This window comes from Grammomys surdaster, unplaced genomic scaffold (genome assembly GCF_004785775.1).
Source record: "Grammomys surdaster isolate TR1022 unplaced genomic scaffold, NIH_TR_1.0 279, whole genome shotgun sequence".
NCBI classification, from domain to species: domain Eukaryota; kingdom Metazoa; phylum Chordata; class Mammalia; order Rodentia; family Muridae; genus Grammomys; species Grammomys surdaster.
This window is the reverse complement of record NW_021604720.1, coordinates 12,010,836-12,035,287: the sequence shown is the minus strand read 5'-3', so window position 1 is coordinate 12,035,287 and position 24,452 is coordinate 12,010,836. Positions and strand designations below refer to the sequence as shown.

General features: G+C 42.7%; 1 protein-coding gene across 3 annotated transcripts in view; it reads left to right on the top strand.

Moving 5' to 3' along the window:
• Trip11 (thyroid hormone receptor interactor 11) overlaps positions 1–17,515 on the top strand; it is a 75,210-nt gene extending 57,695 nt beyond the window's left edge. For all 3 annotated transcript variants that reach the window (XM_028777263.1, XM_028777264.1, XM_028777262.1), the window contains exons 17-21: positions 7,696–7,777; positions 8,481–8,595; positions 9,393–9,509; positions 9,641–9,785; positions 13,726–17,515. In XM_028777263.1, the coding sequence (XP_028633096.1) occupies positions 7,696–7,777; positions 8,481–8,595; positions 9,393–9,509; positions 9,641–9,785; positions 13,726–13,946 (680 nt within the window). In that variant the 3' untranslated portion in view covers positions 13,947–17,515. The remainder of the gene's footprint in view (positions 1–7,695; positions 7,778–8,480; positions 8,596–9,392; positions 9,510–9,640; positions 9,786–13,725) is intronic.
• The last annotated feature ends 6,937 nt before the right edge of the window (positions 17,516–24,452 follow it).

Sequence of the window (24,452 nt, the reverse complement as noted above, 5' to 3'; positions counted from 1 at the left end):
TGCTGTGACGGTGTGCTGCTGTGACGGTGTGCTGCTGTGACGGTGTGGTGGATTGTTAGTTGTGTTGAGTGTGTTGGTGTGGTGGATTGTTTTTGTGGTGTGTTGTTAGTGTGGTGTGTTTGTTGGTGTGTTGGGTATTGGTGTGTTGGTGTGTTGGGTGTGCTGGTGTGTGGGTTGTTGGTGTGGTGGGTTGTTAGTGTGGTGGGTTGTTAGTGTGTTGGTGTGGTGTGTTTGTTGGTGTGTTGTGTGTTGGTGTGTTGGGTGTGCTGGTGTGTGGGTTGTTGGTGTGTGGGTTGTTGGTGTGGAGGGTGTGTTGGTGTGGAGGACTGGGAAGGTAGAAGTCAAAGTGATTTGCTGTATGGGGAACTGGAGTCATGACTCACAAGCGGACTGTAAACTGTAAATGCCAAAACAGCAAAGGAGATGGGGGGTGGGGGAGCCTGTTGCCATTGCATCATGCCTTCCTTATTACACTGGAGAGCAGCACAATTGGGCTATCTCCCCTGCATTCCCCCAGATTCATCTTGTCATGTTTTCAGTAACCTAAGAGTTTCATGTTAGGCTGCCTTCGTGGTTACTTATGGCTCCAGACTGGACAGGCCTGGTAAGTCTGTGAGCTGAAGCAGTTCTTGTAGGGGCAGTAGATCCTCAGCCCAGCCCCACCATTGCTCCATAGGCATTGCTGGATAGGGAGTCCAGGGCTTCAGATCTTAAGTCTTGCATGGGACGATGAAATTGGGATTTTAATTTGATAGATCGTGGCTTTCTTTCAGTTAGAACGTTGTAAAAGCCATGTGTGAGCAGAGCAGGGCACTTCTTGGGAGGACATTGTATGTGACGATTTCCAATAGGAAGCTTTCAGAAATGAGATTGATGCTGTGACCCAGAAAACCTTTGCTCTTAGAGGATTTGACATGGAATTAGTATTTACCAAGTGGGAAAAGTATTACAGCTTTCCTTTTCAGAGATAAAATTGCAGCCCTATCTTTTGGGATATGCCTTGTCTATGCAAAATGTTTAAAAAATATATACTATATAAGGATGCTTTTAAAACTTTCTATATAGAACTGTAAGTGATCTGAGTTGATAACAAAGGGTTGAGGGACACTAATAGAAAGGGAAAGCATATTTGATTTGCTGGTATTAAAATATTATTATATATGTGGAGGCTGGTGAGAAGGTTCAGTTAATAAAGCGTTTTTCATTCAAGCGCAAGGACATGAGTTTAGTCACCGCACTCACGTAAAAGCCAGGCATATTGGCTCTCCTGTAATGTCAGTGCTGGAGAGGACAGTCAGAAGGTCTTCTGAATCCTGGTGGCCAGCCAGTACAGGGGAGACAGTGAATCTGAGGATCAGTGGGAGACCATCTGAGAAAATAAGGTGTTAAGTAATTGAAAAGGACATCCAGCAATGACCTCTGGCTGTCACACACACATGCACATGCGCACACACACTTCCCTCCTTCCCTCCTGCCATGCACACACATGAACACTTACATACACATATAAAAGTATGTGGTTATATAAAATCTCTTCTAGTGATAGAACACTTGACTCTCACTAGGTTCAGTCCCCAGAGCTGAAAAATCTCAGTATCTTCCTGCCCCCTCACCTTTCCCCCATTCCCTTCCCTCTGTCTCTGGCTTCTTTCAAGTGTGCATAGTGATTCCAATTAGCTGTGTAAGTAATACAGTAAGTCTCTTTTATTTTCATCACAAATTATGGTGTTGGAGAATTCATACTAATGATATTGTACTATATTAATGAATAAATTCATTGCCAACAAATAGAATTTTAAGTGTTAGCCTAGGGGCTGAGGACATATCTCAGTTGGTAGAATACTTGCACACACACACACACACAAGCCCCTGAGTTTAGTCCTCAGCACTGAATAGACCAAGCATAGAGGGGTATGGATGTAATCTCAGCACTCAGGAGATATAGGCAAGAGGGCTGGAAGGTCAAAGTCATCTTTGCTGCAAAGCAAATTGAGGGTCAGCCTGGGCTACATGAAATCCTGTCTCAAAAAAAAAAAAAGAAGAAGAGGAGGAAGAGGAGGAAGAGGAGGAGGAAGGAGAAGAAGAAGAAGAAGAGGAGGAAGAGGAGGAGGAGGAGGAAGAAGGAGGAGGAGGGAGTTACTTTTTTACTCAGCAGTTAATTATGATGAGACAAAACAAAAGACAAAAAACATTCACTGTATACTCTAGACCTTAAAATTCTGTCCTTCATGGGGTTGAAGACAAAATGGTTCTTTGTTACTTCAAGTTATAAATAGATGTGATACTCTTTTAAAAAGATATTTAGAATTAAAAGTGATTTTTATAAGTTGAAATTCAACACTAAAAAGACTGGAGGCTTGGAGAGATGACTGAGCAGGTAAAGAACTTGCCATGCGTCACATCTCGGCTGAGATGCAGCCGAGAATCCTGGTGCTCTGGAGACAGACAAGGGGTTCCCAGAGCAAGCTGTGGAGTTAGACTAGCCAGATTAGTGAGCTCAAGGTTCATGCTATTGTATCAGGTTTAACTTTTCTGGGGACGAGAGAGGTAACTCACTGGTTAAGACCACGTACTGGTTTTGCAGAGGATCCAAGTTTGGTTCCCAGCACCCATACCCTTACCCATATAACCACCCATAATTCTAGCTCCAGGGTCCTGGGTATCCTTTTCTGGCTTCCTGGGCATTTGTGCTTGTGTACTCTGTGATAGATAGTTTTATGTCTGCTTGGCAAAAGGTAGAGTCATCTGGGAAAGGGGAACCTCGATTGAGAAAAAGGCCCTTGACCCAGTTGGCCTGTGGACAAGCCTGGAGTGCCTTTTCTTGATGGATGTGGGAGGACCCAGCTCCCTGTGGGTGGTGCACCGCAGGGCTCATGGTGCTGTATGCCACAAGAGAGAGCTGTAAGCCAGAGGAGCAAGCCAGTAAGCAACATTCCTCCACGGCTTCTGCTTCGTTTCCTCCCTTCAGGTTCTGCCCTGACTTTCCTCAGTGCTGTGAAATTATAAGCTGAAACAAACCCTGTCCTCCCCAAGCTGTTTTTGGTCATAGTGTTTTCTCACAGCAACAGGGACCCTTACTGAGACAGACATTTACTCATACACAGCCACATACTTAAAAATCAAATATTTTTAAAAATTGTAAAGATTGTCAATGCAAATAAGATCTCACATCCTATTTACTTATGACATTTATACAGACAAGTGAAATTGTCCTTCAGCATTGTTTCTTCCTTCTAGTCACTATTCTTCTGTTCTGTTCACATTGGCTCTTAAAAATGAGAAAAATGCAAAATAAGGGGGGGAATTACAAAGTATCAACCAAACTGATATATATGATTGTTATTGATTGGAGCAAAATTTAATTGCTATTTTAAGAAATCAGGATGAAAGCCAGGCATGGTGGTGCGTGCTTTCAGTCTCAGCACTCAGGAGTCAGAGACGGCAGGGAGATTACTGTGAGTTTGAAACCAGTCTGGTCTGCATAGTTCCAGGAAAGCCAGGGCTATGTAGTGAGACCCTGTCTCCAAAAAAAAAAAAAAAAAAAAAAGAAGAGGAAGAGGAAGAGGAGGAGGAGGAGAGAAGGAAGAAGAAGAAAGGAAGGAAATGATCAAAGAGGGCCTGGCAGTAGGAACCTGGTTCATCTCTGGGGTTTCTGGGTCTCTGGTCTTCACTGTTATCTCATTCAGCTGACTGGAGTAAGTCAGTCCATAGATGCTTAGTCACGAGGTAACAGATAGATACAAGAACTGTGACACACTGTGAGACTGCGGGATGTTCTCTGAAGATGGCGTCGTACACCGTCACTTATCACAAGTAAGATGAGGAGTTATCATGCGCTGACTTGTTGCACATTCGACTTTGATTCTGAAATCATGGTGTCATCCCTGGGTATTTGAGAGCTCTGTGGTAGAAGATTTACGGTGTCTCATACTCAGAGACCTGCTTTCTCCAGATTAGACTCGGTCTCAGCTGATTCATGGCTTAACTTGAAAGTGCGCCTCAGGTCTAGCTTGCATTTCTAAACAATTCTTTGGGTGTGTGTGATTATTCACAGCACTGTTGTATTTGGACTAGAACTCATTTCGGAATAAGAATATTTTGCCTGCCCATATAAATATAGTTATGATTTCAAATTGTGGTTTGAGTTTAGTTTTTGTAGAGACATATTCAGAATTTCTGAGGAGAGGAGAGTAAGTGTTACTGGAGAAAAAGATGAGTCTCGAGGGACTTTGGAATGGGTGTGTGACGTCCTCTTCTTCTAAGCTCTCAAAATTAATCTGTTCCTTCATGCTTCCCTCTCAGTCCTTTTGTTTCTCTTTGTCTACTCAAATGCCGTAGTACATTTATGCACATGAGTCTGAAGCAGCCCTGTGCGATCCACAGTGCATTAGGTCTGGACCAATAGTGAGCTTCAAACTTTGGCTTTCTGACTTACATTATTAAAATGTCTTTTATCAGAACCTTTGCCTTATGAGTTTTACTCTGAAGATGTTTATTTATCATGCAGGCCTTTGTTTGTTTGGTATTCTTTGAGATGAGCCCTTACTCTGTTGCCCAAGCCGGCTTCAGACTCTCAGGCTCAGCTGATCCTTCTGCCTTGGCCTCCTCAGCATCTGGGATTGGAGGTGCAAACCACAGTGTCCAGCTTATTAAAAACTATTTTTACTAGTTGCTACTCTGTGTACATATGATGTGCACCAGGCCTTACACGCATGGCGTGGTGCACATAGAGGTCAGAAGACAGTTTTCCAGTCAGTTCTTTCCTTCCACCTTTCTGTGGATCGCAGAGATAAACCTCAGGTCACCAGGCTCACAGAGCAGCACTCTCTCCTGCTGAATCACCTCCTGGCTTGGCAGCTCACCTTTTGTTTAAACAGAGAGAGTAACGTAGATTACTATATGGTTTATGTGGTAGGAACATGCTGTCCAATACAAATAAGCCATGAGCCTTGTGCGGTTCTCTCCCTCCATATATACCTCAGGGAGGCCTCAAACGAGTTCTTCTTCTGCCCTGGGCTCCTGAGTGCTTACATTGCAAGCATGTATTAACTACCATGCTTGACGGAAGTTTTTGTTTTACGCCTACATTGAAATAGTAAAAAGGAATAAATACATAAAATTATATATATTGGAGCTGGAGAAATGATTCAGCAGTTGCTCTTCCAGAGGACCTGGGTTTGATTTCCAGCACCCTCATGGCTGCCCACAACCGTCTCTTAGCTCTAGTCTCAGGGAATCTGATGCCATGCATGTGTTACACAGACATGCATACAGCTAAAATACCCAAGCACATAAAATAAAGGCAAAATCTTAAAAAGATTATTATTTTTATGTGTGTCTACATGGTTTATGTACAACATATGTACATGTATGTGAGGGCATCAGATCCCCTGAACCTAGAGTTCTCTGTGGTTATAAGACAACATGGGCTCTGGGAACCAAACCCAGCTCCTCTGCGAGAGTAGAAAGTACCAGGCCCCATGGAATTAATTTTTATAATTTATTTTAAATAACATATGTCCCAAAATTACTATCATTTGAAATGTAATCAGTATAAAACACATTTTAGAACGAGAAGGTAGCAGGGCTAGAGATGAGGGGAGTTGGTAAGAGGGCTTGCTATACAAGCATGAAGTTCTGAGTTTGCATCCCAGTACCCATGTAAAAGGGCCACATGGGTACTCTCATTCCCATAACCCAGCACTGTGGGGATCCCCAGGGAGCCTTCACTGAGAGACTCTTGTCTGAAGGGACTAAGGCAGAGAGTCATGCCCTCCTCTGGCCTCTGTGTGAGCACACAGGCACCTGTGCTTAGAGTGGGCAACTTTGAGCTGTTTCTCAGCTACCATTCTGTAGTCCTGGAGGAGGGGGCGTCTTTATAGTGATTCCTGCTTCAGCTTGCTGATTTGGTGTTTTTCCAGTGGCCAGGAGTTCTGTTGCATCTAGGATGTAATACTAAGGAAAGGCTCAAATAACAACACATGCCCACAGTATAAAGTATTTGAAGAATCCAGGAGAAAATGCTCTTTACTGTGTCAGACTTCAGTAAGACTCCTCCCACCCCCACCTTTTATATCCAATTTTAAATTCCTTATTGGAAAGACAGGAAAGGAAAAATCTTTAGGAGATTTTCCAAACACAAACTCAGTTTTTATAATATGGTTATGGCAACCATCTCTATTTTGGTAAAGCTAGCCTATAATATGAATAGCATTGCAATTTAGAGAAGCACAAACCACTGCAGCCCTTAACATGGATGCTTTATAATCTGCACTTAGTGCTGTAAATCAGCAGTCATTTGATGGGCAGAATGGAGACAAAGGAGAGACCCTACTGTGTCTCAGGAAAGTGTGCTAGGAAGTAAGTGGGGGACTTGAGAATGAAGAGTGGATGTGAGGCACAGTAGCCAGTACTGGTGAGTAAGAGCTCTCCATCAGTGGGAGGAAACATGCAGAATTTTGTGGGAGACAAGAGTCAGAAAATATACCAGACATTGACGGTCAGTTAACTCTTTAACACCATGCTGAAAGAACGGCACCAGAATCATGCAGTGCTGGAGCAGGTGTTTTCCCCATGAGGAGAACTCTGGTAGACATCAGGTTAGACTCCTGTCTCATACCGTGCACAAAAAGGAGCTCAGTGAGGATCATGGTCCTAAATTTTATATACAAAAACCATAAAATGCTTAGAAGATAGAGGAGTAAATCTTCACAGTACTGGGAAAAAACAACAAAAAGTAAATTAGACTTCATCAACATTTAAAATGCCAATGCTTCAAGAGATGGGAAAGAGACGTGACACAGAGAATGGAAAAGTCCCGGGTGAGGGGACTCCCCGGCCATTCCCAGTCAGGCCAGGAGCGGTGTGTCATCCCCACCCTTGTATGCAGTCCTCTCTCGGGCTCTCCTTAAAACCGTTAAGCGCCTCTTTCAGCTCAGGCTGTGTACTTCTAAGTAAAAGGTGTACATTGTTAGACGGAAGGGTTCTTTAGCCAGGGGGCCTGGTCCTTAGGCATGATTAGCTTGTGAACAGGACATCTCCTAATTTAATGTACACTTTACCTATAAAAATTGCCTGGGTTCCAGTCATTTTACAGGTTTTGTTTAAAGTACAAATTTAGAAATTTTCTAAACATCCTTTTAAGTCAGCCAGCGGCACTGTACCCTGATGAGCAGGTGAGAGCCCATGCTCTTCACTGTGCTTTGCAGTCTCCTTCCCGAAGAGTCCTTTGTCCTGTCAGCTGAGCTCAGCCACGGTGTTAGTTGCTTAGATACTCTTTGGCTCAGCAGCAGCAGAGCCCAGCCAGGAAAACCAGCAAGGGAAATCTAAAGTTGTCCTTTCCATCCCCTCCCGTTAGGAGAGCTGATCTGCAGACACATTGGTGCAAGACAGCAGGGATGACAATTGGCTCGTTGCCTGCAGGTTTCAAGGAGGATGGGAACCCGTGTGATCTTTACACTTCTGTTAAGGAACTAATCATTTTCTTGGCGACAAACCATGCAGAATACTGCCTCCCTTTCCTTCTGTGTAATTTCTGTAACAGAGATCCAAGTTCCCTGAACCAAAGAAAAGGTGACAGCTATTGGCCATTTCCAGTAGAACAGGGCATGTATTCACATTTCTGAGTAAGTATCGCTGTGCATTTTTTCACGTTGGTCAGTTAATGCTGTTTTTCTCCACTTCCTCTTAAAACAGATGAGCTCCACCAAGAGATGCTGGATGATGCGCAGAAGAAACTGATGAACTTAGTGAACAGTACAGAGGGAAAAGTGGACAAGTAAGCGTTGCCTCTTGACTTCCTAGGACAGCCAGCCAAGTAGATGTTTGCACATGAAGCCTACCATTCAAGAAGCCTGTCCTTTTCTTAAACAATGACAGTCAATAGAATTGCTTACCTTCTTTTATTTTTAAAGCCTGTTTCCCAACTCATTTTTCTCAAAACCATATGCAAGAATTAAAAAATCACATCTCTATGCAATACTTAGAAAATAAAAGGTTCACTGTTAATATTTCCCTCCTCACTGCCCTTAGGTAAACATATCTAACGTGTAAATGTAGGTCTGAAAGCTGTTATTTATGTAATAATATCTGATGTAATATTTTAAAATCTAAAATATTATTTAAACTTTTTAATAAATATGGTTGGGGATGATAACATCTATCTCCAGTTTTGTGTCTCTCAATGAGAATCACCTACTGAGGTATTGAGAATTACTTCTGAGATGCCGCCTTCAGTTGGCTATGGATCTAAAGAAATGGGTAGCTAGTAAGGGATTTTTTAAAGTATGCGTTTTAAGTTGTCTGAAATATTCCTAATTAGACTTATTTAAAAAGCTACTTTAGAGTATCGTATTATTCAGTCTTTATAATTAAGCATCTCATTGTTTAAATATAAGAAAATGTTGTTTAGTGTGAGGTATGGTTGTCATAGCTTGGCCATGTTAGGTTGACCTCAACTGTTTCTGCCTTGATTTTCCTAGAGTCCTCATGAGAAACCTCTTCATTGGTCATTTCCACACGCCAAAAACCCAGCGTCATGAAGTGCTGCGGCTCATGGGGAGCATCTTGGGTGTTAAAAGGGAGGAAATGGAGGAGGTGAGGAGGCAGTAAAAGCACTCCAGGTCCCCCTTTCCTCTATCCACCCCCACCTCTTCTGAAGCGAGAAGGATTTAAAAAAACTGTGGCCCGTCTCGATAGCTCCTGGGCTGCTGCCATGTTCCCATTGCAGCCAGGCATGGGCTAGTCGAGAGTGCCTGACGGGATGTTGGCATGGCGGCTGCGTCTGCCATCAGCTTCGTGAATTCCATACCCCAAAACCCAGGGAATAACCACCACCCACATGTGATAGATATAACAATTCTAGTACCCCGTAGACATGAGACTCTTAATGTTTAAGATTATCCAATAAATGTATATATTAGCAAGTGCTCAATATATAAGATGCCCACACGATCAGAATTGTTAACCCAATATCTAACCCTTTGACATGAGTAACTACCTGGGACTCCTAGTGACAGGCATATCTTCCTCCATCTTGCTTCCTTCCTCTTCTCCCTTTCCTTCCTCCTCCCAACTCCCAGCTCCACCTACCTCTTCTACTGCCCAATCACCGAGCTCCACTGCAAATACTATGGGCAGGAAAAAATCCTGCCACATACTTCTTTGTAGTTTTCTTACTCTGTGGTATTCTGTCCCTCCCTCCCTACTTCTCTGTCTCTGTTTTCACTGGAGATGGAATCTAGCTTGTCTCTCACATGTTAGGTGAGTGCCCCACCACTGAGCCACATCCTAGTTCTTACTCTGAATGTTTATAATTTTTACTATATATATATATAGCTCTTATTGTCTTGTCTTGTTTTGATAGTATTTTCTGTTTTAAAATGTGCTTACAGCTGTTTGCAGAAGATCAAGGAGGTGTTACTCGATGGATGGCTGGGTGGCTGGGAAGAGGATCGAAAAGTGTGCCCAGTACACCTTTGAGACCAAACCAGCAGTCTGTGTTTAATAGTGTAAGACCCATTTTTATTCCTACTGACATGAGTGATAAAGTGATTGCACACCACACTCATTTGCATAGTATCAGATTTCTCCTGCATCATCTAATACAACCCCAGTAATATACCAAAATATTTTCTCTTAGTCTTTTTCAGAACTCTTTGTCAAATTTCTGGAAACAGAATCTCATCCATCTGTCCCGCCCCCAAAGCTGTCAGTTCATGACTTGAAGCCTCTAGATTCTCCAGGAAGAAGGAAAGTTGACACAGGCATACCTGAAAGCTTTAGAGGTAAAATGAGGGATGTGGTTTTCCCTCAGTGGTAAAAAATCAAATGCTTAGCTTAGGATTTGTTACGAACTTGTTACTCAGGATAGTGACATAAGGTTTTCAGTGTTTTAAAATTGTAATACTGCTTCCAAAATTCTAATGTTGCTAAATTTTGGCCTGATATGTTTTAGTAACTTGTTATTTATTTGCTTTAATTTAGGTAAACAGTATGAAATGTTTTTATTTTTATGTAGAAAAAATTCTCAGAGTCTTGATGAGAAATCTTTCATTGGTCGTTTCCATACGCCCTTAAGTCATTCATATGTATACGTATGTATATGTATAGACACTATAGTATATTTAGAGATACTGAGGTATATTTATAGACATTATAGTAACCTGTGATTTTTTTTAATTTTTATTTTTATTTTACAGGCTTTATAAGTTTGGTAATGCTCAATAACAAGATGCCTGTACAATCAGAAGTGTAACCCAATACCCAATCTAGCTATACCAACTATCTTTGACTGGCAGAGACATATGAACATCTGTCTCCATGTTCCCCTTGTATCCTGTGATTTTATTTGCAAATTTATTTTTATTATCGGTATACGTCATTTTGAATTGCTGTCCTGGAAATGGTAGTGAGCTAGTTACATCTTTGCTTTGTCCCCTGTTTTCATTTCTTTCTGATGGTACTTCTTATTAATCAAAGCTACAAGCATAATTTATAGTCTGAAAATGATTTTCATCTTTGGACTTCTTGTTATTCAATAACCAAACTTCGCCACATAAATAATATATATAATGTTGGTTTAGTTGAACTGACTTAAACATCCAAGAATGTGGCATGCACCCTTGCATGCAGAAAGGTCTGTTTGGAAGGAAATGATTGGTGGTTACATGTGTGTATTTTTGATCCCACTGAGTTATAATTGTCTTACTTATTTTATATTGATATTGGCATATAGTAACATTTCTTGAGTTGAAATTTAATTATCCACTAGACTATAAACAAATCTCTTTTTCTTAATAATTTACATTTTAATATAGACTTAAGGAACATATCATATGCTTCCCAGTTCATATCATACACCATAGTTAAATTGGATAAAATAATTACAGAATATTTTTTTAGAAGTTTTAAAACTCTCTCCCTCCCCCTCTCCACCCCCAATCTCCCTTTCCTTCATCAGAACTCTGCTTGGTGTAGGTGTCAATCAGAGGTGGGCACAGTTTTATCAGGGTTTGCATGGAGGACGAAAGCTTAGTGTCCTCCTGTGTTCACCGTGTGTAGACCTTGTGTCCTCCTGTGTTCACAGTGTGTAGACCTTGTGTCCTCCTGTGTTCACAGTGTGTAGACCTTGTGTCCTCCTGTGTTCACCGTGTGTAGACCTTGTGTCCTCCTGTGTCCACAGTGTGTAGACCTTGTGTCCTCCTGTGTCCACAGTGTGTAGACCTTGTGTCCTCCTGTATTCACAGTGTGTAGAGTCTTCCTGTGTTCGCAGTTTGTATAAAACTTTGTGTCCTCCTGTGTTCACAGGGTGTAGAGCTTAGTAGGCAGCACAGTAGCTTTCCCAGTTTGGAAAATTGTTGGTCACAGGAAATTCAAAGTGGAAATCCAGAAGTGCTCAGTCACAGCTGAGTGTAGTGAGTTTGTCTCTGTCTTTGTTTTAGGAGCCTGCTTTTTTAGTTATCCATTGCTTAAGAAGGAACTCCCAAGGGTTTGCTTGGCTCTCACCAATGAAGTTATTAGTGTCCTTGGGTAATAAGGCAGAATTGTAGCCTCTAAGACAGGTTATAAGCCAAGTTCTTATTCTAATGAAAATGAATTGTAACTGCCTGTAGTGGGATATTTCTCCCTGCTACATTTTACAAGAAAACTCGGTAATTTGGGAGGAGCTAATGTGGGAGGAGAGAGGAGAGGAAGAGGAGAAGGAAGAGGAGGAGCTAGATAGGAGAGAGGTGTAGGAGCCATGGAGAACCACGGGTCCAGGATGGTCCTGGGTAATGACTTATATCTTAAGGTTAGATATTGGGAAACAACTCTAATTGAGTGGGCAAATTGTTAATTGAGCATGACCATATATATAAAGCCATTGGTTAATCTTAAGCATTAGAGTCTCATTTCTACCAGGTACCACGTGGATGGTGGGATTGTCTGGATTCAGCCAAACATTGTGGAGACAGTGTGGTAGATTGGCAGAGCCATCTCCCACGCTGGCGTCTCGTGGGTGCCAGGGCCTGCGCATCTGACTGGTCAGAGCTGAGTAGCAGCAAGAATACACTGCCACTCATGGCCTCAGGCCTTGCCTGGTCTGGAACATGGTAGCCCCACTAAACAAGCCAAATTAGGTGCCTTCATTTTAAAATATTAACCGTAACAACTGCCCAAGCTGGTAGAGAAATGATCCCACTCAGAATGTCTTCAGCCTTTGACTGCTGACATGGTGACTGAGTCGTATGTGTACACATTATTTATTCTTCTGGTAAATTAATTTTAGTTACTGATGTATCACTATAATGTGACATGCCAGCATTTTTCATAGGTATTATAACCATTGGGAATTCTAAAGTTCTCGTTCAGGTAGCTATGAAATGTATTTACCTTGCAGCATGCACATCATCATTTCAAAGTTCTTACAGTAAGTGTAGTTTCCAGGCACATGGCTGGTATTTAGGATACAGCACTCTCATTATGCAGACAGACTCTCCATGCCGCCTTTACTGCCATCTCTTCTTCATTTCTTCCTTTTGTGTGCGGGTCTCTGACCACCATGACAGCAGAGTGAAGATCATTGTGAGGCAAGGAGACAGTTTGGTTCAACAGGACCAAGTAGCTGGTGTTGGTTCAAACTTTGGGAGTCTGACCCCGAGTGTATTTAAGCACAGCACAATTTGGTGAAAACTTATCTGGTAATAAATGACTCAGTCCTGTGTGCCCAATAAAGTTTAAGACATGACTAAGTCAACACTCTTTGTAAAGTACATATGACATCTTCCAAATGGATTCTATAGGTTGACTACATGTGACACCTTTTATAAAGATAGGTTTTATAGACTGACAAGCTCACTGTTAGAGTCTGTAGGTGTATCCAGTGTGGTCTTGGCCATGCAGATAGCACTTTGACGGGATGGCCCTGTGTGGCTAGCATTCCTGGCTCCCCTCCTGTTTATCTGTGAGCACCAGGATCTCCATGCCTCCCCAACCTTTGCCTGTCTATTTTTCATAGATAGATTCTACTTATAGGATCCAAAACTCAGCAGAATACACATTGAATTTGTAGGTAGCCAAATATAGAAAAAGCACATGTGGATTTTTTTTTTAACTAGAAAATGGTTTGAATGACTAGGAATGCATTTTCATGAGGTTTTCACAATACACATTAGTATTCTTAAAATCCTGTTTGTTTATTGTGTGCACATGTGTCTATATGTATGTGTGTGTACTCCATGCTGCACACTTTTGGAAGTCAGAGAACAACTTGAGGATTCGGTTCTCTCCTACCACATGGGCTCTGGGGCTGAACTTAGGTCATCAGAGTTGGAGGCTTAGTGGTAGGTACCTTCTCCTGCTGAGCCACATTAATATTTTGTGCTTAGGATTTGAGGGTCTGTTGGTGTTCTTGTTTTGAATAAAGGATAGCTCAAACATGTGCTTAATAGTAGTGTTATGATCAGCAGGGTGGAATTTTGAAATGGATAGTAGTGACAAATTGATTCCTCAATGCTTGTGTTAAAACTGAGCTTGTTAGCACAATTTCAGCTCTCAAAGTAGAGCAACAGGATCATCCTTGGCTATTAGGGGGTTCATGACCAGCCTGAGCTAGAGACCCTGTCTCAACAACAAACCTCAACAACTATGTTGATGAGTTTGATAAAACTATTACCGTCTTTAGAGGGTTCTTTCATTAAATCTCTTTGTGAAGGATAGAAACTAAATCTGTGTCTTATCGTTTAGATACAGCAGAATCCAGAGCAGGAAGAAGAACAGATGTGAATCCATTCCTGGCTCCCCGCTCAGCAGCTGTGCCCCTCGTTAACCCAGCTGGACATGGACCTGGTGGGCCTGGGCATCTTCTTTTGAAACCCATTTCAGATGTTCTACCCACGTTTACACCTTTGCCAGTGTCACCTGACAACAGCGCAGGTGTTGTACTGAAAGACCTTCTAAAGCAATAGGTAGCTGTCAAGGCTGAGACTGTAGCACTTTAAAGAAACCATGAACACTGTATGTGAGTGAACTTTATCACAAAGTGGCCTTCTGGAAAGAGTCATGTATTTGTTTGTAGTTGTAATTTCTCTGTTAATAAAAATATTCTTAATGCTTTTAGAAATTGCAGGTGTCAGAAGAGCAAGTAAGTATCTGATATATAATCTGCTTTTTTTTTGTTTTTACTTTATGATGTTACCTAATTTAAAACTAGAAACATTTGGTTTACTTTTTAATTTACAAAACTCTATAAAGGAGAAGCAAGAATAGTAAATTATATGTCTGCTTTTATCTCCCTGAATTTCCAAGCTCATTTAATATATGAGCATGTGGTTTATCTTTTAAGGATAAGGAATTCATCTGCGCCCCTCCCCCACAGATGCCTAGTAATGCTAGAAGCCTTCTCTACATGGCGCAGAAAATGCTCTGCAGTACATCGTGGTCACCTGTAGGGGACCTTGTGCTCCACAGAGCACAGAGACAGAGCTGGTCCTGGGAGGTTCTCAGTGCCCTGAGGCAAGCAGGTATTTGGTTCTATGCAATTTCATATGGGTAGATTCATCTGACCGTCGCAGTCAGGATCCAGCTCTTCATCAGAAGGGTCCTTGGGCTGCCTTTTTTCTAACCCTTGCTGCCTCCTCTAATCCCTGACAACCACTAACTGTCACCCTCTGTAATTTTGTGATTTTGTAAATGCTGTTTAAATGAAATCATATGTTATGTAACCTCTTCGAATGGGTGTTATTCACTTAACATAATTACCTTGAGATCCATCCAAGTTGTTTCATGGGTCAGTAGTTTGTTTCTTTTTATTGTGGAATACATGCTGTGAGTAACTAAATGGAATGAATCATTTAGTTTCAGGAGCTGAACTGTCTTTTTAAAGTATCACCTAAAACTACAGGTTTCCAGCTAGGCCTGGTGGCTCATGGTTAATCCCACCACTTGAGAGACAGAAGCAAGAGAATTGCTTAGGATTTGGGGCCAGCTTGGTATACACAGAGAGTTTCAGGCTAGCCAGAGCAACAGCCATAGTGAGCTCCTTCAAAACACACACATATCAAAAAAACCAAACAATCAAAAATCGTAAGGTTTTCTTGCACAAATGCACAAATACATGTAACTTTCATGTAAGGTTACACTTTATGTATGGCTGCATCCACGTAAACCTTACACCCGTTAGCAATATCCTGAGACCTATCACCTCCTGCCTCTGAGAGCTTCATCTTCATAGGGTGCAGCACTCTGCTTATTATGGTGGTCATGTCAGTGTACTAACACCAGGTGTTTGGGACTTCAAGTATTTCTGAACCTTTTTACAAAGCAGTTATGAAAGAAAGAAATCCTGATTCCACAGCTTCATTGTGTCAGGATGTTCATATTTGTATTAATTGTTGACATTGTACATTTAAAAGTCATTTCTTGCATATTTTGTAAATTCAGATAAGCCTTTAAAATAGAAAAGCCTATATAGCAAGGAAAGGGGGAAGTGAGACTAACTGGAAAGTGTGGACAGTCCTGGCGCCTGTCAGGGCTAACTTGGGTTGTTTGAAAATTTACCTGTGGTAAACTGTATATTTCTAATGTGGTTGGAAGTCTGAAGGTTTTAATGATGTGTTGATGGTTAAAATATCTTTTCTGAAAAATTAAGTAACTGAGATAATGCTGCTTTCTGATGTCACCTGTGTCCTTAACTAACTTAATATCCTAATTTCTCTGCTCTGTGTTAGAAAATGTTGCTAGCAGGGTTCATAGAAATGTTTGGCTGCTCTGGCCAGTTTTGCTGATGTTACAGATGCCCCTCAACTTACAGTGGGCTCACAGCCCAATAAACCCACCATAATAAAAAACATCTTGAATCGAGCATTTGTTTGCTGTACTTAACTGTCAGTCGGCTCCATGGGCCGCATGGCTGAGCACGGCTGAGCACAGCTGAGCACGGCTGAGCACGAGCCACCACTCCCACAGCTGTCCAGCACTGAGAGAAGACAAACTCTACCTGAAGCATGCTTTCTGTTTCGTGTGTATCATTTTGCCAAACTCCAAAATTGGAACAGTTAAGCCATTGTAAGTTGAAGGTCTACTGATACAGGTTTTTTTTATATGTTTCTTAAAAAATTAGTCTTTCTTATTAACCTGGATTAGTACTGCTTGCCAGGAAATTTTAAGTTCTAAATAAAGTAGCCAAAAGACTAGTTTTTACACTAAGAAGAAGATATAAACAGTTTTCTTTAAAAGAAGAGGTACATGGTGGATATTTAAGCAATGTGTTTTATATTTAAATAACTTTTATGACATTTGAAGTTCCTTGACTGAAACAACCTTCCCTCCCTCACCGTTTCATGTAACCTAAGTTTGAAGGCTGCCATGGGGGGGAGTCTACATCCGGGCATCAAAGAACACTGTCTTCCATGGCTGCTATTGAAGTATATGACCTTCTCTGAAAGCTGTAGTACCTTACGTCTCTGTTGTGTGCATTCTAAATGTGCATTGATCTAAACCAGACACAACCCATCAGCTTTTCTGAAACTAAGTTGTGTCAGAGATGAACCATCTGCTCAAGGAAACTTCTCAGCAGAGAGCAAGAAGCACACACATTCAGTGATTCCGTCAGGACGCTGCTAGAGGCTTGCTGGCGGCTCCATGGTGACTGCAGAAGTCTGCTCTTGAGATCTGCAACCACTCAGTGGAATTTGTGGTTGAATTTTGCATCAGAAGCCACAGACTTACTTCTGTAAGAGGGCTGCTGATGTCTTTCTGCACATAGAATTTGTAGTTGAATTTTGCGTTGGAAGCCACAGTTCTTCACAACATTCCTAATGGTTTTCAAGTACAATGCAATACACTATCAAGAATTCACCCTGCTGTTGGTGTTGATTGAATGTGATCACCGGCATGTGTGCTGTTGCATCTTACAGCCTGATATTCTTGTTTGTTTTTTAAAAAGGGGGGAGGACCAAATAGTCAAAAAGAGATGGCATGCATCTAGCCAGCTAAACATCAGCTATCACCCAAAAAGCCTTTCGTTTCTTCAGTCATCCCAAGGATTCAAGAGTATCAAAGTGCTTACTCAAGTTAGCTATGGGAGGCAGGCAGGACTGGCACAGGTGAAGACGAAAACCATTTGAACTGGGTTTTTTTTAATTAAAGGAATTTTCATATATCAAAGCATTTAAAGCATCTTCTATCAACAAAACTTTCTCTTCTGTAAATATCAGTTAGGTAATATTTATTTTATATATTTCTATGGGGAAATGATGATCATTATAATGTTGATATTTGTGATGATTTGCCAGCCTTTACATCTTAACTTATTATGATTTAATCACCTAAAATTGATAATTGTCTTGATTTACAGGAAGGTATCTAAATGTGATAAATTTCCAACTGTACCATAAGATTCGGTTGTATTTCATATAGAGCAAAAGCCAATGCACTCTTGAATTTCTCAGGAGTATTGCAAGGCAAAAAACCCCTCTAAATAAAAATGATATAAGTTGGCTGTGTCTTCATCCACAATAAAAACACTTGGGAAACAGCTGCTGGCATCTCTTGCGGAGAAATGGCTTGCACGGATTGTCTGTAGCAGCCTCTGATGACTTGGGTGTTCACTCGCTCTGGGTGTGTCTGCTGCAGGGATTCAGCCTTGGATGCTAAGCCTGGTCCACCTAAGACTGTCAGGATTGTGTGTGAAAGGAGGATCTGAGGGTTTAGCTGATGGACTTCTCATTGTCCCCTTCAGAGGGACAATCACTGGTCACTTAGTCTTTCTCCAAGGTTGTTCAGACATCTTCATCTGCTCTTAGGCACAGAACCTATTTTTAATTCTTTGTGTGATAGCATTGGAAGGGATGGAGTTTTAATAGCTGGATTGGAGGTCAGACTTTGACCCATTTTGTGTGACCTTTGACAAGATTCCTTGTTGCTTCATTTTTCTCATCTGAAGCGGTACCCACCAGATAGCAGCCTCGCACAGTTACAAAGAACACCTGACATGTTTGTCCACATGTGTGTTACATGGATAATTACACTGCTGTTGAGTTTAGGGGTCAGGAACTGTTTTGTTTGGGTTTGACTAAAGTGCGGATGGAAGGGTAGAGCAAAGGCTTCTTTGTGGAGTGGGTGGGTCGCAAGTGCAGATAGTGTTTGTCGGCAACTCTGCCGACATCAGGGGTGGAAAGCATCCTTCAAAGCCGAGAGACAGCACGTAGGTGCTGTAGGAAGGGCAGTGGGGAGCCCAAGATAAAAGACAGCAGAGGAGATATTGGCGCACAGGTGGAATGGCTGTCTTCAGATGGGAAAGACCCCATAAGAGTATGGACAGGAGCGAGAGAGGGTTATAAATAGGTTGTACAGGGGTGTGTTATGGGAAGTCTCTGCTGAGAAAGAGGGAGGAAGAAATCTGAGGCTTGGGCCAAGTGGTGAGACAGACACATGTATAGGTTAGAGAAGTGTGAGAACTAATCTTGAGGTCACACATTCAACAAGCTAGAGGGCCCTGGTTTGGGCTGGCAGACAAATGGGAAGAGCATATCCAGAAGGAAACAGGCTAGTAAATGAAATACCAACAGAAGATGGTTCTAGCCCTGACCAGTTCTAGTGGAGTACAGAGTGTAGCAACTGAACCCTCGTGTCTTCTGTCCTTAACTCGGGTCATATGAGTAGAGATGTAACTGAGGGTTTTATAGCATCGTGTCAAAACGTTGCAATTACTATAAATTACTAATCCTTTATAATTGCAACAATATTTATCTTGGAGATAAGGAATAATTTAAAATGTTGCTTAGATCACTTAAGGCAAACATTTGAACCTTTGGTTGGTTTTCTGCCTTAGCTCCTAGCATGGAGCCTTGGTTGAGCCGTGCTGGGGTAAGATGTCAGCAGTGGACCCTGTAATGATGGCCTAACTGAGAATCTGCAGCTGTCTTTTTACACATTCCTTTTCAGCTCTAACAGCCCTTAACTTCAGTTCACTATTTCTGGCTCTCAGTTATATCTGGGTGATTTGAAATATTTGGCTGAATTTCTTACAAAGTTTGTTAAATTTATTTTCTAGATAGCCCGGAAATTCCTTAAAAATCCAGATACATTTTTTTTTTTTGGTTGTTGTTGTCTCTTTGGAATACAAGGCATGTGTACATGTTGAAGGTGTGTAAGTTCTCTCACAGTAGAGGGTCTCTGTCCTTGAGCCACAGTGGACTGATGTGTGTCCTTAACTGTATGTACTTCCAGAAGGCACTTCCCCTACAGCTGGCCAAGCAAAGCCGTATAAATCTGCCTTGGGTTTCCTGTATGGCTTGTTTAGGTAGTGGGAACCATGATATCATGTGTGAGCCCCTTAACCAAAGCTGTTTTCAGATAGTTTCCTTAAAAAGGGACCATCAGGATAAAATTGTGTATTATAGGTTAGCTTATTTGTGTGTGTGTGTGTGTGTACATGTGTGAATGTCAGGAGAGCATGCAGAAGTTGTCTCTCTCTTTTCCATCGTATGGATCCCAAGGATCAAACCAGAGTTGTCCGGCTTGACAGCAGGCCCTCTCTCGGGAGCCATCACTGGTTTATAAAATTATAAATCAGTGGCATTAATTTTTTTTTTGTCTTTAGAATGTACACAGGTTGTTTAGTCTTTTAAATTTTTTAAAACAATTATTATGAGGTTTGTTTTTCTCCTTAAAGCATTTCCACACCACATAAACTTACTGCCACAGGAGTCTTAGACACTTGTTTCGCTGTGCTTTTCTGCCTGAAACGGTGCTTAGCCGTCAGTGGCACCTGTGTTGAAAAGCACGGATGCTGTTCCGAGCTGAGGTCACGGGACTGCTCTTAAAGCGAAAGCTCCCCTCGTTCCACCATGTCTGTCCTCATTTGTGTCATTTGTTTGATCATTTTGTAAATCTTGTTGGTTTTGAGGATTTACTTTTATTTGTGTGTGTGTGTGTGTGTGTATGAGTGTGTATGTGTGTGTACACTCACTTAAGTTCTGCAGAGGCCAGAAGAGGGTGTTGGGTGACCTGGAGCTAGAGTTACAGATGGCTGTGATCCACCCAATCAGTGTGAGTGTTTGAGTCGATGGAAGAGCTGCTAACCATTAAACAGCTGGGAGGCTGGGTCTTGGATAGATTCTGTTGTCCCAGCCTCCACTGTGCTCCTGTTACAGGCGTGGGTCACCACACCACGTTTCTTTCCTACTTTGGACATCAGATTTACTTGCTGAGATTTACCCTGCTGTCAGTCTTGGGTGTATGTGAAATACTAGCACATGGCTGTTAGGGGCATCTGGATGACCATTATAAAGAGATCAACCAGTCCTCCCCAAGGAAAGCAAACTAACTTGAGGGCGCTGGGAGTTACCAGTCGGGAAGTTGACAAAGATAATCAGGAAGTTAAAAACAGTTTCTGAAAGGCTTCTAGTACTTTGTGTAAGAATTACTGGAATCTGGGGCCTTCCTGCTACACCTCTTACCCCCAAACCTCTGAATGGATCATGAAAAGCAGTAGTTTCGCTGCAGAGTGAGTTAGACTCCACTGGCAATGAAGGCAGAAAGGTGGTGGGCCAGCAGGGCTCCACTGTGCAGCCCTGTGAGGGAGATGTAGCTAGCCTGGGGTGATGTGACCTGGGGCAAGGGGGAGGCCACCAGGTGCAGCGGAGACCAAACAGCCTGACTGGGAGGGAGGTCTGGGCCAATGACCTGAGTGGGCTGTTCCACTTGCACACAACCTACTACTACATATGTAAGCCTTGGGGCCTCTGGAGGTTGTGCAAGAACAACTACTGCTGACTACTGATCTCTCCAGGACTGAGCCTGGGAAGTCAGACTAGAAATTCAAACACAAATGTAAAACCGATCAGAAGAAGCAGCTTCGCTTTCCTGTGGTGAGACAAACTTGCCGGAGTTAAATAATTTAGTGAAGCTAAAACCATCAAAAGCATAGATCAGAGTCAGTTTAACCAGAAGTGTCCAGTTTTCAACCAGAAATAATGAGAAATGTAAAGAAAGTATGACCCACATTCAGCAAAAGGTCAGAAAAAAATCCGTGGGCCAAGATGCTGGATTTGGCCCACAAACACTTCAAAGTGTGATTGCAAGTACAGAAACTTCAAGAATGTCCAAAGAATGCAGAGAGCGGGATGAGCCTTTGCTCTTGGGGCTCATCGCATTGTAACAGTGCTGTGTTAGAAAAGGCTTAGAGGAAGGAAAGCGTTGAACGCAGACACAAAGGGAATAACAGCAAGCTCCCTGCCCAGCACCCACCCAAGCCCACCGGCTCCCGAGTCATCTCACACTCCCATCTATTATTTTTTAAAGCATTTGTTCTGTAGCACATCTTAAAACCGCACCAAATAAGGATGCAATCTGGTAGTTACTCTGTGAAGGATGAGCTAGACATCAGTGAGTACTTCTCCCAGTCCTGACCTCTCTAGGAATGACTTTAAACTCCAAATACATCACATCTGGATTCAGAGATGCTTACACAGGTTCAGGCCAGGGAGGCATGGGGCTTCCTGTGGGAACATCTGTGGGTGGGACCTGGACCTGAAGCCTCTATACTTGGCATGAATTTTTAAAGCCAAGCAGTATCCATTGCTCACAGGAAGAAGCAGGGTGTGTGTACCTCTCACAACACACTGGGACAGGGGAAAAGGGACCACACAGGTCATGTCTAAGTCTAGAAATGAGATACATAGTCACTTCTGTGACAATGTTGGTTGCTGCAGAACGTGACTGTCTCTAGAGTTCCAGTCATGGTCCCAGATTCTAACCTTTATCACCTGGGTTGAGCCCAGATGGCTTTTTAATATAATCTGATCTCATTTCCTAACTGTTGGTTGCCCGAAGTCTATTGTTCTAGGCCCAGAAAACTGGTTCAGGTATCAACATCTTCCTATGACCCTGGAAGACTTATCCCAGCAAAGCTTGCATCAAGACTACGGCCTCAAACTTGAGTAACTTGAAATGAAGTGCTTCCCCTAATTTGAAATTAAATGTTGGGCCTCCTTTTGTGGTCATGACGTTGCATATTCAGCAGGCTTTCAGTGCAGCTTTAGAATAGAATGTTCCTCAGAGCAGTCCCAGGTAGATAACTGGGCATCATGTCCACAGATTAACATGCTCATCAAACTCCTCAGATTCCCGTGGATTTTTGCCAGTAAGTCTGAACGGTGTTATCAAAAGGAGAGTTTATCCAGGGAGGGGAGAAAAGGCCATACGTGGGGCTGGCAAGATGGCTCAATGGTGCAGTCATGAGAAGTAGCGCTCATACCCCTGCATGTATAACAAGCCAGCAGCCACTGCATGCTGTAACCTCAGCTTGAGGGGATTCAAGTCAGAAGGCTCACTGAACTTTTGGCTTCCAGGTTCAGGGGAATAACTGTTGCCTCATAGAAAAAAAAATGTAGAGAAATGATAGAGGACACCCAGCCTCCTCTGATGACCTCTGCCTGGACACAGGCTTTCTCAAACACACTTGCGAACACACTAGCAAATGTACCTGCACAAATGAATACTTAAAAGGGGGAGCCTATGAGATAGGTCAGTGAGTATCGGTACCTGTGTAAGCTTGGCTGCCTAAGTTGAAGTCCAGAACCCAGTGTCCGGAGAGAACTGACTACACAGTACTGCCGGCTGACCTCCACATGTGTGCACACAGGGGTAAAGGAGAAAGAAAAGGCCACACTTCTGTCACATAAGTGAAATATTAAAGGATTTTTTTTCTTGCCTGCAGCCCTGTTGACCTGGAACTTACTACATAGCCCAGGCTAGCCCCTATCTTACTGACAAACCTCCTGCCTCAGCCTCTGATACCCCACCACAGGCTCACTAAAAAATATAGTTCTGGGCTGGAGAGATGGTGTAGCAGGCAAAGGTGCTGGGGCCTTTGGTGCCTGGGGTTGATTTCTGGACCCACATAGTGGAAAGAGAGAACTGTCCCCACAAATTGTCTTCTGACTTCCACGTGTGCCGTGTAGCATGCTTGCACCCACACCCACACATGCATGTGAATGCATGGACACACAAACTAAAGGTAAAACAAAACTTTAAAGATAAATTATTCTTCACAAACATCAGACTAAAGATAGAACCTCCACAAACCTGTACTCAGGATTAAACATTCAATTTCATTTTTTCCCCACTATTTTTTAGTAGGCTTTCTAAGTCATTCCTTATTCTCCAACACTCAAAGGACATTCATGCTTTCTGACAGCATCGAAGGTCTTCCTTTTACACAGAGACAAGTTCAGGATCCAGATGCGGCACTGCTGTGTTGCTGTGGCTGCCCCCCTGCGTCTGCTCTTAGTTCAGTTCACTGTTTGTGTCCCCTCCTTGCTCTCCCAGGATCATTCCTTCTCAGACTCCCTGGCCAACTGACTTTCTCTTCAATCTCAGTTCCTGTGGGTGGTCTGGCTCCTGGGCTCTGTGGCACTGTCTGGAGCCGTCCCTCTAGTCCCCGGGCAGCGGCTGCCTGATGTGGCCTATGACCGGTTGCTTTAGCATTCTATTTGGCTCTCTGGCTCTTTCAACACTTGTAACTAGCTCCCGGCCTTCAGTGCCCCCAGTGCTGGTTGCTTTCTTCCTGGATAATTTAGATGACTGTAGGCTCACACCCACCTCTGTATTTCTCGTGTCTTCCCACTTTCTTCTGTGTTTTTTTTTTTTTTGATACTGATTTTTTGTCATTTTTTTTTTTACATAGTCTTACAAATTCAAGGTCTGACTGGGCTATAGAGACAGAATCTTACTGTATAACCCAGGCTAGCTTTTAATTTACTATATAGCCCAGGCTGGCCCTGAATGCATTATCTTCCTATCTGGCCTCTGGAGTGCTGGGAGGTGTGTGCATTATACCTGACTTGAGGTTCCATTTTGTTTGTGATTTTTATACTTTTTAAACCAACCAACCAACCAACCAACCAACCAACCAACCAACCAACCAACCAGGATCTCATTATACAGAGTTGGCCCTCCTGGAACTTGCTATGTAGACCAAAGACTAGTCTTGAGCTCAGAAATCAGCTTGCCTCTGTCTCATCAACACCAGACTATAGGTGTGCACCACCACACCTTGGGAAGTTGGGGAGGAGGCTCCATTTTTTATGGGAGAAATGCCAGCACTCTTTCTCTAGCTCTCTCTCTTGCTCTTATGTATGTGTTAGGGTGGGTCAGGGTGGGGTCAGGGGTGGGGTCCAGGTGTGGATAGGGCTGAGAATCTCTCTCTACCTTATTTTTTGAGGCAGAGTATCTCACTGAATCTAGAGCTCACTGACTCAGAGATTGCCAGGTACACATCCTTCTCCGTCACCACCACCCAGCACAAGGGCTCCAGATGTGGGCCAACTCACCAGGCCTTAATGTGGAGCCTGGAGATCCAAACTCAGGTTCTCATGCTTGTGAGGCAAGGACTTTATTGACAGAGGTTTCCCTGGCCCAAGAGTAACTAAAAAACAAAAGTCCTTTTGAGCCAGGCAGATCTGACT